General features: G+C 40.2%; 2 protein-coding genes across 3 annotated transcripts in view; one reads left to right on the forward strand and one right to left on the reverse strand.

Moving 5' to 3' along the window:
- The window catches only part of LOC138976223 (centromere protein M-like), a 145342-nt gene that overhangs the window by 125424 nt on the left and 3682 nt on the right, over positions 1 to 16236 (forward strand). The window contains exons 1-4 of one of the 2 annotated variants that reach the window (XM_070349058.1): positions 9207 to 10214; positions 13249 to 13328; positions 13887 to 13985; positions 15468 to 15547. In XM_070349058.1, the coding sequence (XP_070205159.1) occupies positions 10146 to 10214; positions 13249 to 13328; positions 13887 to 13985; positions 15468 to 15547 (328 nt within the window). In that variant the 5' untranslated portion in view covers positions 9207 to 10145. Of the gene's footprint in view, positions 1 to 9206; positions 10215 to 13248; positions 13329 to 13886; positions 13986 to 15467; positions 15548 to 16236 lie in introns of those variants that run through there. The other variant, XM_070349057.1, reaches the window with a different exon arrangement.
- On the reverse strand, positions 3761 to 9779 carry LOC138976220 (uncharacterized). Its single transcript, XM_070349055.1, has 2 exons — positions 9673 to 9779; positions 3761 to 8133 (listed from the first exon to the last, which is right to left on the reverse strand). Exon 2 carries the CDS (start codon positions 8059 to 8061, stop codon positions 7108 to 7110), a length of 954 nt encoding a protein of 317 aa, XP_070205156.1. The 5' UTR covers positions 8062 to 8133; positions 9673 to 9779; the 3' UTR covers positions 3761 to 7107.

Genomic DNA, 16236 nt, shown 5'->3' on the forward strand with positions numbered 1-16236 from the left:
ATGATGAAAACTATCCAGAAAGAAACGGTAGGCTGGTCATTGAAACCAGTAAGAGTCCAACTCAGAGTACTGGTTTTGTTGTTTTACCAGCGAAAAAAACAGTCATTCTAAAAATCAATCGGTAGGTTATACCGGCAGCCAATTATTTTCTCATTTCAACCGGTAAATTACCGGTTAATGCCAATACTGAGTATCAGGAGTGTTCATTGGGTGTACATAACGGGGGTATTATTGAAGTTTATCCGGGTGCTGTTTGGGTTCATTGGAGTATTCTTGGAGTTCATTTGGTTGGTATTGGGATTAATTTGGGTCTCATTTGGAAATCAATGGGGTTCTTTGGGGTATAACGAGTTCATTTTGGATTTTATCTGGGTTCATTAGGACATCATTTGGCTTCATCTGGCTAAAATTGGGGGTATCAACGGGGTATCCTTTGGGTAACCTTATACAGTGAAACCCGGCTATATTGAAGTAGGCTATATTGAAATCCCGGCTATATATTGAAGAATTTCAAGTTTCAGGTCCCGGCTGAAGCTCTACTTTTTCTTTGTTAAAAAATGTTGGCTACATTGAAGTCGGCTATATTGAAATCCCGGCTATATTGAAACAAAAATTCAGCCCACGGGACGTTTTTACCTGGCTATATTAAATGTTTGCTCCAAAGATTTGTTTAACTTTTTATTTTTAAGAACAATGACTGCGCGGGCGCAGAATGATATGACACGCCTCTGTCAGCGCAATCAGTTGAGGAAGGGGAGAGGCCAGATCAGCATCAACTTTCGAGTCAGGTCTCTGCTAACAATAATATAACAGTCTAACAATGCCGCGGGCCTCTGACAGCTACGCCATGTAGTCTTGTGGTGCGTAGATCTCCCCGACTTAATTTCTCTTGTTCATGCGAGTAGTTTCCCTTTGTACACTAGCAAAACTGAATGGCTGCAAAACAAACAAGTCGCGTAAGGCGAAATAACAACATTTAGTCAAGCTGTCGAACTCACATAATGAAACTGAACGCACTGCATTTTTTTCACAATGACCGTAGTCTGCCGCTCGTACAAAAGGCAGTGAAATTAACGAGCCTGTTTAGCGCGGTAGTGGTTGGGCTGTGCTGCAAAGCACGCTTTTCTGTACCTCTCTTCTCTTTAACTTTCTGAGCGTGTTTTTAATCCAAACATATCATATATATATCTAAATGTTTTTGGAATCAGGAACCGACAAGGAATAAGATGAAATTGTTTTTAAATCGATTTCGGAAATTTAATTTTAATCATAATTTTTATTTTTTTAATTTTTTTTAAAGCTTGTTTTTAATCCGAATATAACATATTTATATGTTTTTGGAATCAGAAAATGATGACGACTAAGATGAACGTAAATTTGGATCATTTTATAAAAAAATAATTTTAATTACAATTTTCGAATTTTTAATGACCAAAGTCATTAATTAATTTTTAAGCCAACAAGCTGAAATACAATACCAAGGTCCAGCCTTTGTCGAAGATTGCTTGACCAAAATTTCAATCAATTTGATTGAAAAATGAGGGTGTGACAGTGCCGCCTCAACTTTTACAAAAAGCCGGATATGACGTCATCAAAGACATTTATCCAAAAAATGAAAAAAATGTCCGGGGATATCATACCCAGGAACTCTCATGTCAAATATCATAAATATCGGTCCAGTAGTTCACTCTGAATCGCTCTACACACACACACGCACAGACAGACAGACAGACACACACACACACACACACACACGCACACAGACACACATACACCACGACCCTCGTCTCGATTCCCCCTCTATGTTAAAACATTTGTGACAGGGTGACCAGTCACCAACTATAGAGTAAGCTGTTGTCATTGTCCAGTTTAGTCTTTGTTGCCGATCAGTTTGTGTTAGGTGTCTATTCATTATCTGTTAACAAAAAGTACTGGTGTGTACCAGCCATGCTCAAACACAGTTTGTTTACATCTGAGCGGTGGCCATCTTTATTTGCATAAAATCTATTTTTAGATTGCTTGGGTTGACTGCTATTTTATGCAATCCAAGGCTATATAATACTTTAAGATGTTAATAATGAATGGATATAGACGCTATGTTGCTGTATGTTCGTGCTTAAGTACTTTTTAAGGCCCTGTTGTTCCTTAAATTGCTTTAATGTTTGATCATACCACACTGCCGAACTGAACTGTTCAGACACTCATTTTTTGTAAAGACAGCTCAGGAGTGGAACCATCTAAGCGAGGAGGTGATAGGCTGCACATCACCAAAAGCCTTTTCTACTGCCGTAGGAAACCTACCTCCTCCCTCCTCCTCTTTTTAGGCCGCTGCGCCCACCAGTCCCGTCGTATATATAGCCAACTTGGCTCCTGCGACGTACTATACCAGAACCAGATCAGCTCCGACCCAAACGTCCCACGCTATCTGAATTTTAGCGCTCAGTAGGTGACGTCTGGAATTTCCCTATTATCTCCATAATTGTAACTTTTCCATAAATCTAACTTGGTGCACTTCATTTCTTATTCCCTTAAGATACTTTTTGAGTTAAAGTGCATTAATAACTTGTTTGGATCGAGTAAATCAAAGTTTTCCCCTCAGTTCGACCGGTGTCTCGCCGCGTGACGTCACACGCGTCATTTTAATATAGATCTGTGTTTCTTTATCAAGTTTAACGTCACATAACTCGTCATAAGTTCCATTTTACCACAAGTATGACACATGTATGGAAAGTTCAGGAGTTCATCTTGTAATGGAGTGCATTGTATTTGGTGCAGGAAGTGATCGAGTTGAGCAATCTTTATTTTGCTGGGTTTTGATCGTTAATCGGTCATTCATTCTGAGTAATTAATCATAATTATCTTTTGGTCTGGACTTCTAAAGTTATATCTTGTAACATGAGTTAAAAAGTATCTTTCACACTGGTTTTGTAGCAACAAACCGATTGCAAATGCATGCATTTTTCGTAAAGTTATCAGTTGTCAAAGTTTATAAACAAACGGCACAGATTTGGCCGTCAGCCAGGAATTGGGGCCCGTTTTTGTGGGAGGAGCGAGGCGCTTTCGAAGCAGCCCGCGAGCAGCGTATATAAGCCTCAGGCTAGCGGGGTATCTGGGCTGCACATCTTACTTCATTAAGCTACAAACTATTTGCTATTACTATTATTATTGCTATTATTATTATTATTATTATTATGAACCAACCACTTCCTTCGCTGCACCTGCCCACCTGCCGTGTTTTCCGCCGACGGGGCCGAAATCGCGTGTGGCCCGTGCACTTGTAAGTTATTCCTTACTCTTTAATTATTTACTATTATTATTATTATTGTTATTACTATTATTTTTATTATGAACAAATCATTTCCTTCGCTGCACTCGCCCACCTGCCGTGTTTCCGCCGGCGGGGCCGAGGTCGCGTGTGTCCCGTGCGCTAGGCTTATAGTTAATGCCACGTTACATTCATATACTCCATGTGTCACCTTAGGTGTATATATTAGATTAGACAGCCAGCCTCTGCCTACCATATCTGAGACGTCCGTCTCTTTTGGGAGGAGGAGGGTGGCCTTTGTAGCTGTGCGAGAGTATGCGAACGACTGTGTATGACAGTGTAAATAGCCTATCCTCTTTTTCTCACCCCCACCCCAGAGGGGGTTACAGAGACACATCTCTGGCCTCCTCACCTGACCCCCTTCCCATGCCTCTGTAGACAGAGGGTGCCATAAAGGCGTTGATGAATAAACCGACATAAAGTCGCAGCCCTGTACATATGTTTTTAACCGGCCAGTATAGGTCCTAGGGAGGACCGGGTTTGCTTTTCGCCAGTTGACTAGCCGCCGAATCCACAAGTACGTAGAGGGTGCCTCGGCTTCTCCACCACGACCCTCCTTGGTCTGACACTCACTCCTTTGCCATGATCAGTCGGATGCCACTTTCACAATTTTATTCTAAAGTACCAACAAATCAAATCAATTCCCTTCCGGAATAGCAACGTTCCACGTTTCTTGAATACAAAAGCATTTCTGCCTCGGAATGAAAGAATAAATCTCTACAATCGTGTATCCCCTGCAAGGAATTGATTTTAAATCCTGTTCTTCCAGCATTTCCATTGCGGAAAGTAAAAGTTTTTTTTTGTTTTTTTGTTGTTGTTGTTGTTGTTGCTCATCTTCACCCAGGCACACATCGTAGAGCTTCGGCTCTGATATCTTTGACCCAAATTGCTCTAAGCAGAGAGGTCGTTAAACTGTATTTTCGTCGGTATCTGGGCTGAGTTCATTTGTTCGTCTCGCCACTGACTGAGGAGATGTAGTAGTATTATTGTATGTTGTGACTTGTAGCCACCGGCCTCGGCCGGGTTGGCGAAGAGGAGGAGGGAAGATAGAGAGATATAAATAAAGTTCGTCATGCCAGTATACTGCTGTTGTTGTCACAATGTCATCTGTTGTGTCCGAGAGAGTGAGTCCAGAATGAGTCCGTAACACATCACAAGAGAAGATGGAACAAAAGAACAACAGAACAGTTATATCCTTCTTTTCCGAACCTCTACACATTTAGTCAAAACTTGACTAAATGTAAAAAGGGTGAGTCTGACAATTAAAAGAAAAATCGAGCTTATTCAGAAGCTGGAAACTGGCTGCAAAAAAAGAAAGGAAGTAGCTGAGGAATATGGAATGTGTGTTTGTGTGTGTAAGGGAGGGGGGGGCGTGAGCGTGTGTGTGTGTGAGTGTGTGTGTGTGTGCAGAAAAAAGCAAGGAGGCTCGAAGAACAACAGCCAACAGGTGAAGGATTAATGGGAATATATCTCACATCAAACGCAATGTGTGGACACGGAAATAAGAACGTATAGTGAAAAAAAGTTCGGTTATATTGAATTTCTGAAGGAACAAGGAGGGAAATTCAATATAACCGAGAATTGCCTATATTGAAGTTCCGGCTATATTGAAGGTCTTCCCGGGTCCCGTGCCACTTCAATATAGCCGGGTTTCACTGTAGTTCATCAGGTATCATTAGGGATAGTTTAGGATCCTTTCTTTCTTTCTTTATTTGGTGTTTAACGTCGTTTTCAACCATTCAAGGTTATATCGCGACGGGGGAAGGGGGGGGAGATGGGATAGGGGAAAGGGGGGAGATGGGATAGAGCCACTTGTTAATTGTTTCTTGTTCACAAAAGCACTAATCAAAAAATTGCTCCAGGGGTTTGCAACGTAGTACAATATATGACCTTACTGGGAGAATGCAAGTTTCCAGTACAAAGGATGTAACATTTCTTACATACTGCTTGACTAAAATCTTTACAAACATTGACTATATTCTATACAAGAAACACTTAACAAGGGTAAAAGGTGAAACAGAACCTGTTAGTCGCCTCTTACGACATGCTGGTTAGCATCGGGTAAATTCTTTCTCCTCCCAACCAATATGGGACTCCTCCTAACCCGCGGGGGGTGTTTAGGATCCTCATCCAACTTGAACACGTACCAAATATGAATGGCTCAGCCCACACACACACACACACAACACATTCTTTCCGAAAAACAAAAATAATTTAAAAAAACACAATCTGAAAATATATGCAATGGTAAGTTCATGACACTTTCTTTCTTTATTTGGTGTTTAACGTCGTTTTCAACCACGAAGGTTATATCGCGACGGGAGTTCATGACACTGTACACAGTTTAATTATTTTGATAAATAAACAAGAAGCAAAGAAAACGATTTCTGACCGAAAATAATTTAATTTGCCTCAAAAAGTCACACTCACAACAACAAAAGTCAAGTCATGAAAACGGAATTCAAACCTCATAACAAAATCAAAAATGTTGAAAACTAAAAAAGACATCCACTATCATGGAGTTTATTTTGTTACAATATATATGCTTAACAACAGAGGGGAGTGAACACTTTGATTCACTGTTTTTCAGTTTTGTTTTTTAATTTTGTTTATGGTACAATGTTAAGACATTAATGTTAATGTAAAATGGACGGCTTTGACAAAATATTGATTCTAATTACACAGAAAACTCTTTGAGAAAAACAAAACTGAACAAGAAAAGACAAAGGATAGGGGTAACAGTCTTGGTGGGCAACCTGGTAAGGCCAAAAAAAACAAGAAATTCCTCCGAGGTAGGAAAAACACCCCCGTCCTTACCATTCTCACTGCCACCAACTGAGAAGGTTATTTCCCTTTGACCATTAATATGTCCCTCTATAAGTCCTTGTAGAATCTTAATCCACCAATAACTCCCTAACCGTGTGTTTGACTGGTCCCAATTTTTGTAAGAACCGTCTCAGGAATGTATAGAACCTGTTCACCAAGTTTGGTGACGATCGGTCCGTTCATTCTTGAGATCTATATGCGAACACAAACACACAAACAAACACATCGACCGAATCCTATACACACCCCTATACCGGGGGTGTAAAAATAGGTGTGGTTACGGTAACATAGCCAAAAAAAATAGGGTAGGTAGGTAGGCAATCACTTTTTTTTTTTAAACTTTTTTTTCTAATGACAAATTAAACCTACTTGACAGGGAAATAAGTGTGCGACACGAGCGCTGTCGCTTTCATTGCGTTTTTTGCACTCGTTTTTGTTTTTTTTGACAAATGTAATAAAAAGTTATAGGATCGGCCCCTAAAAATAAGGTAGGTCGGGTTACCGTAACCACACCTATTTTTTTTTTAGGCCTAAGGCAAGCAAGGGAAAAAATATGTACAATCTTGTTCTGTGTGTGTGTGTGTGTGTGCGCGTGTGTGTGCGTGTGTGTGTGTGCGCAAGTATGAGTGTGTGTGCTTTCAAATTATATTTCAATTTGCTGATATGTAGTGATAGGATTAACATGGCACTACAGTTGAACCTAACCTGGCAACCATCATTAAATAACAACCATCATCAAACAACGACATCCAATCCCCAATGTTTTTCTTTTCAATATAAATAATTCAGCTTTCCATGGTATAACTATAAAGACCACTGTTGTGCGGCCACTTTGTTGTGGTTGTTACTAACAGATCGTTACTGACAGGTTCAATTGTATTTTCTCTTTTTGACTCATTTGTACATGTATATGTATCATAACATCCTATTTTTACTTTTGATTTATTAGGCTTTCTTCAGATTCTGTTTGGCATTGGCTCATTCAGAGGTTGAGGGTTGACACCGACACTGGCAGAGGCACCCACAGCGCCTCTCAGTCTCGGCACAGGCAATTCTCTGACGCTATTTGAAAGTGAAGCAGACAGAGTTCTCAACTTCTGCAACACTTTCCTCACAGTGTGGAAATCCTGGGCCTGAAGACTGTTCAGGTTGCTGGCCAAGTCTACCAGCTCCTTCCCCACATGCAGTACGCTGACGGCCACCTGCAGAGGCTGCGGCAAGGAGCCAAGGATGGTGAAGACATGGTAGGACTCCAGCTCGTGCAGGACGTTCAGCGGGAGGGACACGGAACAGCTGAAGGAGCTGAGAGCCATTGTGGAGAAGTCGTACAGCGCTGAGTAGTGCTGAGGTGAAACAAAAAGCTTTACCACGTGCGAAGCGTAGGGGAAGAGTTCCTCCGGGCACACCAGTAACAGGAGAGGCATGAAGCGCCCTGTCATAAACTCTGCAGGCATAAGGACCTCAACCTCCTCCAGAACGGATCGAAACAGCGTCATGCTTTGGAGGAAGCCGCCCAGGTGGGAGAGGTAGGAAGTCAGCGTCTCCTTGAAACCCTTCTCCCAAACCTCCGCCAGTATCTTCCCACCCAGACCAGCTAGCTTGGCCGCACAGCCCGCCTTCCACAGGCGACATCCCACGGCTGTAAGGGAGGGAACCCTAGACACCACTCCCACCGCAGTTGTCACCCCTCCCGCCACCTTGGCTGCGGCACCCAGCGTTGTGGTGCACGACGATGCCTTGTGAAGCACCGTGGTGATGATTGAGCACTGACGAATGTGTCTTCTCAGGGAGGCGGATCTTCGCTGACATTGTTGCCAGTGGTCTACGGCTGATTTCAAGGCTGTGGCCGCTCGTACAATCTTCCACAGAACCTCCTCAGTGGGCGTCACCGTTGAGGATGATGACGCCATTGTCCACAGGGATCGCCTCCTCTGTGATTGGCTTTTACTCCATGGTGTGCCAGCCACTGCCTAATTGGGCCTCTGAAACAAATAATTACATGTATCATTAAAATATCAAAACAAAAATAAAACACAGCAGCAACCAGTTTAGGTAAGTTTATTCTTTGTCAAATTTTCGTCCGCCTGCGCCGACTTTATCAGAATGGTAAGAATAACTAAGTTAAGCGTCGTACATCAAATACGTCATCATTCAAATGTGTATAAATAACTTCTTCTTCTTCTTCCGTAGAGGACTGGGTTCTTGCGAACGTCTCAGAGTCCTGCGGACTATAAATAATAATAGCATAACTATTCAACAAAAGTATTGTGAAATGACAAGAAGGGTCCATTCAATGGAATTTGTACTTCCATTTAACAAGAAGAGCAAACGCTCGATCGAGTCACTTTCGCAGTTCTGAATATTATATGAGGCATCAGATGGACAGGAAGAAATTGCTATTCACAACACAATACAGATGTAAATAATTTGATGTAAAGAATAATCCTATAAAGTTTGAATCAAATCCGATGAATAGTTTCAGAGATATGATATTTCAATTTTTTTCCTTCAAGACATACCTGTGACCTTGAAAAAGGTCAAAGGTCACCAAAGCAGACGTCAAAGTGTAGAGGTCACTGGGAGTCACGTTCACATAAAATTTGAGCCCGGTCACTTTTATAGTTTCCGAGAAAAGCCCAACGTTAAGTTGTGTGTTGCCGAACAGAAAAGGCTAGTTATCTCCCTTGTTTTTCTGATAACGTTCGTAAAAGGCTACAGATGTAAATACTTTGATGTAAAGAATAATCCTACAAAGTTTCAATCACATCCGATGAACTTTGTCAAAGATATAAAATGTCTAATTTTTCCTTTGACGCTGACCTGTGACCTTGAAAAAGGTCAAAGGTCAACGAAACCATCGTTAAAGTGTAGAGGTCATTGGAGGTCACGACTAAACAAAATATGAGCCCGATCGCTTTGATAGTTTCCGAGAAAAGTCCAACGTTAAGGTGGTGTCTACGGACGGCCGGCCGGCCGGCCGGCCGGCCGGCCGGACAGACTAACACTGACCGATTACATAGAGTCACTTTTTCTCAAGTGACTCAATAATATATCCAATTGCAACGTCATGCACTCTGGTAAAAAAAATTCTGGTTATGAATTATCATTCAGTGAAGATTGATAATATTCAACGCAATCGGCTTGTTTTTAACCTAAGGAGAACTTAAAGAAGCAATTACCTGGGTATAACTTTTGACTATCTGAATCTACACCAAAAAAAAAGCAAAATCAAAGCTAATCACAGATTATAAGCTTCATTCAGAAAACGTTCGTCCACATAAATATTAATAAAAACGTTATTATTAAGCTTTTAAAAACTTGATGAAGTCTTCAACTTCCTCACTCACTTTCATCTTCAATCTCAGCCTCAGCAGTCCACTCGCAAGACAGAAATATTCACCAAAACTTCGACTGCTAATATGAAACACAGACCGCTTAAAATCAGAATACCATATATATATATATGAGAGTTGCATTAGCCAAGAAGATATAAGGCCGGTACTATTGATGATCACACATACCCGTTGGCGTTGTAGTTCTGAGCTCTCTCTCAATCTCATCCCTTCTCTTGTTCGGCAGTGGCATCGTTCCAGCCCAACTGCACCGGAACTGTCCCATAGGAGTTACTGAACCAAGATAAAAATCTTCGTGCCTTCAGAATACCATCTGATTGTACAGAATTTTTTTTAAAGGATGAAAGAGGCACAAAGCCGACAGTTATTTTTGCAAAATTTAACACAGCATTTATTTTGGAGTATACACATTTTTAATCAAAGGAAATTAAGCATGGTGAAGGGTAAAAATACAATAAAACACAACTAAGGTAGTCTTTTTGACGGAAAACAAAATTGGAAGGGTAAGTAACTCTCTCTAAATCGCGCGGTTTACAAATGGCGGATTTTGTACGTGCATGACGATTGACGCGTCCATAGTCACAGAAGTGGACGTATCGTCAGAAACTTGAACCGCAAACCTCATCCATTACGGAATTGTGATGTCGGCTGAACAACAACTTCTAATTGCGCAGCATGTGTCCCTACAAACACAAGAAACCTGCGTCCTGGTATGTTTTTCAGTGTTCGCTGGATTGGTTTCTTCTTCTTCCGTACTCACTACTCAGACCATTACTAGCGCTCATAAGAATTAAGATGAGGTCATTGCCGACGAGAAGAGAGAGATATATAGAGAAAAAAAGGTTGCCGAGAATGTGTGTGTGTGTGTTTGACTCTTTGAGAGAGAAAGGGGGAGAAAGAGGTCGCTTGCAAAATAGTAATTAGTATTCATGACTATAAATCATCTAAATGACGGATAGAGGAAATTCAGAACGAATTTACCTTGAGACATACATGTGTATACATGAGGCTGTGCCAAAAGGTGCTCTGGGAGACCCCTGTCAAATTTGCACATTGATATTTTGTTTTGTAATCATACATTTTTCCTGATTTAGCCTCACTTAGCTTAAAAGTATATCAAAGATACAACATGCACAACATTAAGGTGCATGTTGGTCTTTGAAAGGGTTAAAATACAAAATAATTACAAGATCCAGGTCCGAATGTTGATCCGGAAGTGGGGACATTTTAGGGGACCCACAAACAACGATTTCTTGTTTTTTATCTTTCAAGTTGAGAGTCATTTTTTTGTAGATGGGTGAAAGAGGAGAGATTCAGCTTTTTAATCAATGTAAAAAGCAGAACAAAATTCTTCCCGAAATGTGTGAAAAACGGTTTTTTTAAAAGCTGTTACGATCGTAACCTATCATGTCAGATGTCACACCAGCAGAAAAGGTTGACGGCAGTGATTTGCTCCAGAAATCTCTCTAGAAGAACACAGAAACAAGTGCTGCAATCTTAGTTTGACGTTTAGCAACGGTGAAAACAGCACTGATTGTTGTATATATTTTATATCAGGCATGTTTTTTACGGAGTAACTTCGTCATGTCAGAGTGTTTCGATCGAACATTTAATAATTCTGGCCGCGATTTTACTTCTACCGGATGTTTGTCGCATCGCAGTAAAAAGACATTCCTTCCCACAATGCCTTTCGCGCACTTTTCCCTCCAAGATGGCGTCGATAACACGCAGCGGTAAGTATCAGTTCCATGTCAGCTTTTTCTTGTAAGTTGCGGTCAACAGAAAGTTCAACCCGAAAAAAAAAAAATACTGAGTGAAAGTTCGAAACCTAAAATAACCTTTGGAACCGTGTTAAACAGTTTACACGGCTATCATATGCAGGAAACAAACTCAAAAATAACAAAGACTGCCTCAAAAGTGTTAAGTCAGGCTTCGATCGAAACTCCTGACACAGATATCAAACTGTCAACCGAAACTTTGACACGGCTTCGCTCGTGTCATGTGGGAACGTTTGGCTCTGGCCTTCATCAGTCAGCACGATATGAGCTAAAAACGGATCAAAATGTCCCTTTCTTTCCACAAACGGGCTAAGTTTGCGATTCCCACCATTACTCTGGCAAAACTGCTAAATTTACATACATGTCGGATGCAACACATGACATCAGAAAAAATTTGTGTCCATTCTAAAAATGTTACCTCCGACAGATGAATGGTATGGCTGGCAATCTTTTCTCCAGGCATGATCAATGTTATTGTTTCTGACAGCAATGAAAGGACTTCACCAAATGAATAAACTTGGTTTTTGATCAAAACTGTGCTTTGCTGTTCTTGAATTCAAACTGCTAGTAATTGCTATCTGTCGGTTGCAACATATGACATCATCATTGCACTATATTGTGTTCAGTTTCTATCAGCAATCAGTACATTTTAGTTTAAACACCTGCTACATGGTTATATAAATGATACAAGTAAAAATTTGCTCAAATGATATAGGTTTACAACTAATTTTACTTGTCTTTCATGTCCATTGTTACATCCGACAGATTCCCAAAAATTACGATTACACATCATTTTCTCAAAGTCGCTTTACTGAGTTATCTTTTTAAGACTGGAATTGTATGTCCAAATGACTATTCTTTCACATTGTGTAAGTGTTGAAATGATACTGTTACTTTTATTTTCTTATAAAATGTCCCCCTCTGACACAGCCTCACATATTATTTGTCAGTTTAACCTGATTAAATCATACTTATTTAATATTATGCAGCTGTACACCACAGTGGTAAATCGTTTGACGCATTTGCCCAGGAAAAGAGTCATACCCTTCCACTTAGTTATAGTACGTAGACCTGTAGTATGCTAAATCTTTACACCCCAGCTGGTTTGTGTGCAGTGTGAGATGTTTTCGCTAAATTCATTTTGAAGATTGACAAGCGTTTTATTGACAGAATACAGAACTAATTCGGAATTAAGACAGTTCTATCGTGAAGATCTGATAGTGATAATCTACATGGGAACAAAGGTATTTTTTACACATTGTTATTCACCTTATTGTGATGTTTGAAATGTTATTTTATTTTATTTAGAGTTTTATGCTTCTTTGCCAACGTATGCAGTACACCTGGTAAAAAGAGTATTTTATGTGAAGTGGACAAGATATGTGAATGCGGTAGAGAGTGTGTGTGTGCGTGCATGTGGGTGTAAGTGAGTGTGTGTATTCAGTTCTGTTAGCACTCTGTTTGGTTGTTGTGTTTGAATGTACTATGTATTGAATGAACTCTAACCAAGATATCCTGTGTAATGCACGTGGTTGAAATAACATCTTAGGCCAAAAAAAAAAAATTGTCTGTTTCTGGTCACCCGACCAACCCTAAATTTCGGCGCCGACCCTAAACTTTTTTTTTCCAAACTCAAACATTTTTAATTTTTTTTGGTGGTAAAGGACAGGGTGAGAAAATGAACAACAAAAACGTGTGAAAACGAAAGTCCGCTGACGATTTGTAAATGTGTTGAGTGTCTTGTCTCTATGTATAGTGAATCCAGTCTCTTTGTGCGATTTTTAAAGTTAGTTTTATTGGTCTACATTTGGGGGTAAAAAATAAAAATAAAAAAATAAAAATCCCCGACCTACCGACCCTATTTTTTTTAGCCATGTTACCAGAAACAGACAATTTTCTTTTTTTGGCCTTATGTCTTATGTCTTGAAAGCATTCTCACTTTCCTGTACAACTTTTTGACTTTAAGTGTGTTGGAGCAGAAGGTACAAGCAAACATGACCTGTCTTTGGCAATACTGAAAATTCCAGTGAAGTTTTCTCTGCAAATGTGAGTAAACTAGTGTCCATCTCCATGTGGCATGTGTGTGTGTCTTACTGTCTGCATTTCTTGTAATCATATGATATAGTTTGCTTGAAATGTTTGGTCGTAAGATTGAATAGGCAGCATGCCATAACGGCTTATGAGCATTAGTTGAGCTGTATTGTGTTGAATCGATGTTGCGCACATCATAGCTATGCCACAACAAATATTGAAATACAACCAACACAATAGAAAATACTGTTATCTGATACTGATGTAGTACTACTATAAGCATGCAAGAATGTACGTATTTCATTTGGCAATGTTTGTTGTTGAAATGAAGTCAAATGAAAACAGTTGAAACAATTATTCTTTTTAAGTTTAACTTACAAAAGCAGTCTTTGTCAATGTCATGATCTTTCTCAAACTGTGAACACAAATTTAAACACTGACAGAAGTTGTTTTAGTTTTTACCATGCTACCCTGATAAATAGCAACAACAAAATCTTGCAAACCCTATTAATTTTATTAAACCAATGTAAATCAAAATTAGACCCATGACTGGTGTTTTCATTTCTTTTTCAGCCGCACTGCCAGCAGTCTGCCTTTACCTGAAGAGAACGCGGACACACGTCCGAGAATCGACTTCATCTGCTTCCTGATCAATATGGCTGACAGAGACAGGTACATACATATGTACGAACTAACTAAGCAGGGATGGCCCAATTTTTCCCTCGATCGCCAGGTGCGAGTAAAAAATCCGCTGGGCTAGTAAAAGCCATCTGGCCAGGGAAAATTCTGGTCAAATGCAAAACTTTTGGTTGTACTTACCAGTTTTAAAGTCATATAAAGTAAAACATTGCAGATGCTGGAACTTCTGTCGTCTGCAAAATCATCGCCATGTTCTAGTGAAACAAAACCGAGGTTCCTGTGCGTGTCACCGCTGTTTTAATTGTGTACAGAAATCTAACACTGATATTTGTTGTGTTGTATGTACCAGGCCAGCAAAATTTCAGGCAGGCTAGTGACTTTCTTGAAGTTACTGGCCCGGCTGGTGAGTTAAAATTGATAAATTTGGCCATCCCTGCTAAGTTTTTTATAGTAATATCTGCAATGAAAAAACACAACCCATACCCAGTGCCAGGATATTTTGAGGTTGGAACGGTAATAATTTAAAAAAAAATTCTAGCACACAAACTATTTAAGTTAGCTAAATACATGTTATATGGTTTTTGTAGGAAAATGAATGCGGATTTTGATTCTGGATTGAAACTGCATATGTACTGTAAATAGTATTCTTTCATTAATTACCTGTCTTTTGGTTCTGCGAGTCGGACTGCACAGCGTCAGGTTCCTGAAGTCGCTCGAGTAACTGCTGCATATCAACATCGTACTCACTGTCACAATCATTCTCGTGCTCTAAAGAATCATCTGACTGCAAATTAATATCAGAACTAGTTCCCTCATCTTCCATAATCAGCTGCAGAGCTTGCAAAGTGGTGTACGTTGTCTGTTTAGAACCACATGACTGCTGTGGCGAAGCGTGCGACGCCATTGTTTACACAGGAAACTCCTCTCTGAGCAGCCAGTAGCAAATCGGCAATCGGAAAAAACGGCTTTCCCTATGACGTACCACGCAATTCCTTCTAAATTTAACCATCCCAACGGTTTCCGCTAACTGTTTGAAGATAGCTTACTACTTTTGATCCAGATACGGATGCAGGAAAAGTCGGAATAAGCGAGGACGTCAGTGGACTGGGGATGCACTTTACGTAGGACGTCAGCTGACGTCTTACAGGCAGGGAAAGGGTTAACCAGTGTGTCTCTGATGGACTGCGTACAAACCAGGTCATTACATGGAGGGAAAGTTACTTACAAAGGTTATGAATAGAAAATCTGAAAAATCGTGGTCTGAAATTAAAGGGGGAAGTCTGAAATCTGAGGGATTTAAAAGTGGGTTCCACTGTATTTGTTTTTTCACTCTGGTACAACCTTGACGTCGACTTAAGGACACTGCCCGTTATCATGTTAACAATGTTTTACAGTCTACTGACACTGATAACCGAACAATGGTTGACACTATGTGGTAGGAAGTTTGTTAGCTACATCATTGGTTGTTTGGTCGTGTGTTTATTCATTTTTCACATGTGGTTTTGTGTTTTTCAGCATTCAGGTTGTGGAGAAATCGCTTTCACTGGTGGACATCAGATATTTCCTGGGAAGAGCATGCCTCCTTGTTGGTGGAGGTGGGTAAAAAAGGGTTGTTTTTTGCTTGGAAATATGATTAGATAGTGAGTGTGTGCCTTGGCCGTTTTCCTGTGCCTCAACACAGTTTTAGATGCATCAGTGCTTTTTGTAGATTACAAGGATTGTTGTGAACATGATTTCCAGTAGCTTTGATAATCACATTCACAGTGGTGCCTGATATTAAAGCACAGCCTTGGGATCGGCCAAGAGTGCCCCTTCATTGCAGGTGGTCTGTCATGACAGGTATATTTTTAATAAAGATGATAGACTAAGGAACAACTGAATGGGCCCTTCAGAGAAGCCTCACAGCTCAGTTACAGGTCTCTGTAATGTATTCATATACATTAAGACTCGTTAGAAGTTCAGCTTGTAGACAGTGGAACCTCCCTTTTAATTTAAGATCTTAGCAAGAATGCACTACAGTGGAACCCCCCCTTTAAAGACCCCTCGATTTAAGACTCCCTCCCTTTTAAGACCTTGTTTTCTCAGATTTTCTATTCATAAACTGTGTAAATGTACCCCCATTTTAAGACTCTCTCTTTTTTAAGACCTGATTTTCTCAGATTTGTGGAGGTCTTAAAAAGGGGGTTCCACTGTATTGTTGTTGTTTGAGGAGCATCGTGGGCATGTGTTTGATGTTAGAGCTTGATGTTTTACTTCAACTTGGATCCGTTTTTAATTTTCTGTT

Source organism: Littorina saxatilis, linkage group LG9 (assembly GCF_037325665.1).
Source record: "Littorina saxatilis isolate snail1 linkage group LG9, US_GU_Lsax_2.0, whole genome shotgun sequence".
NCBI lineage: Eukaryota > Metazoa > Mollusca > Gastropoda > Littorinimorpha > Littorinidae > Littorina > Littorina saxatilis.

Bases quoted from the DNA above. Each gene is read 5' to 3' on its own strand.
- LOC138976220 (XM_070349055.1), bottom strand. From the start codon at position 8,061: ATGGCGTCATCATCCTCAACGGTGACGCCCACTGAGGAGGTTCTGTGG.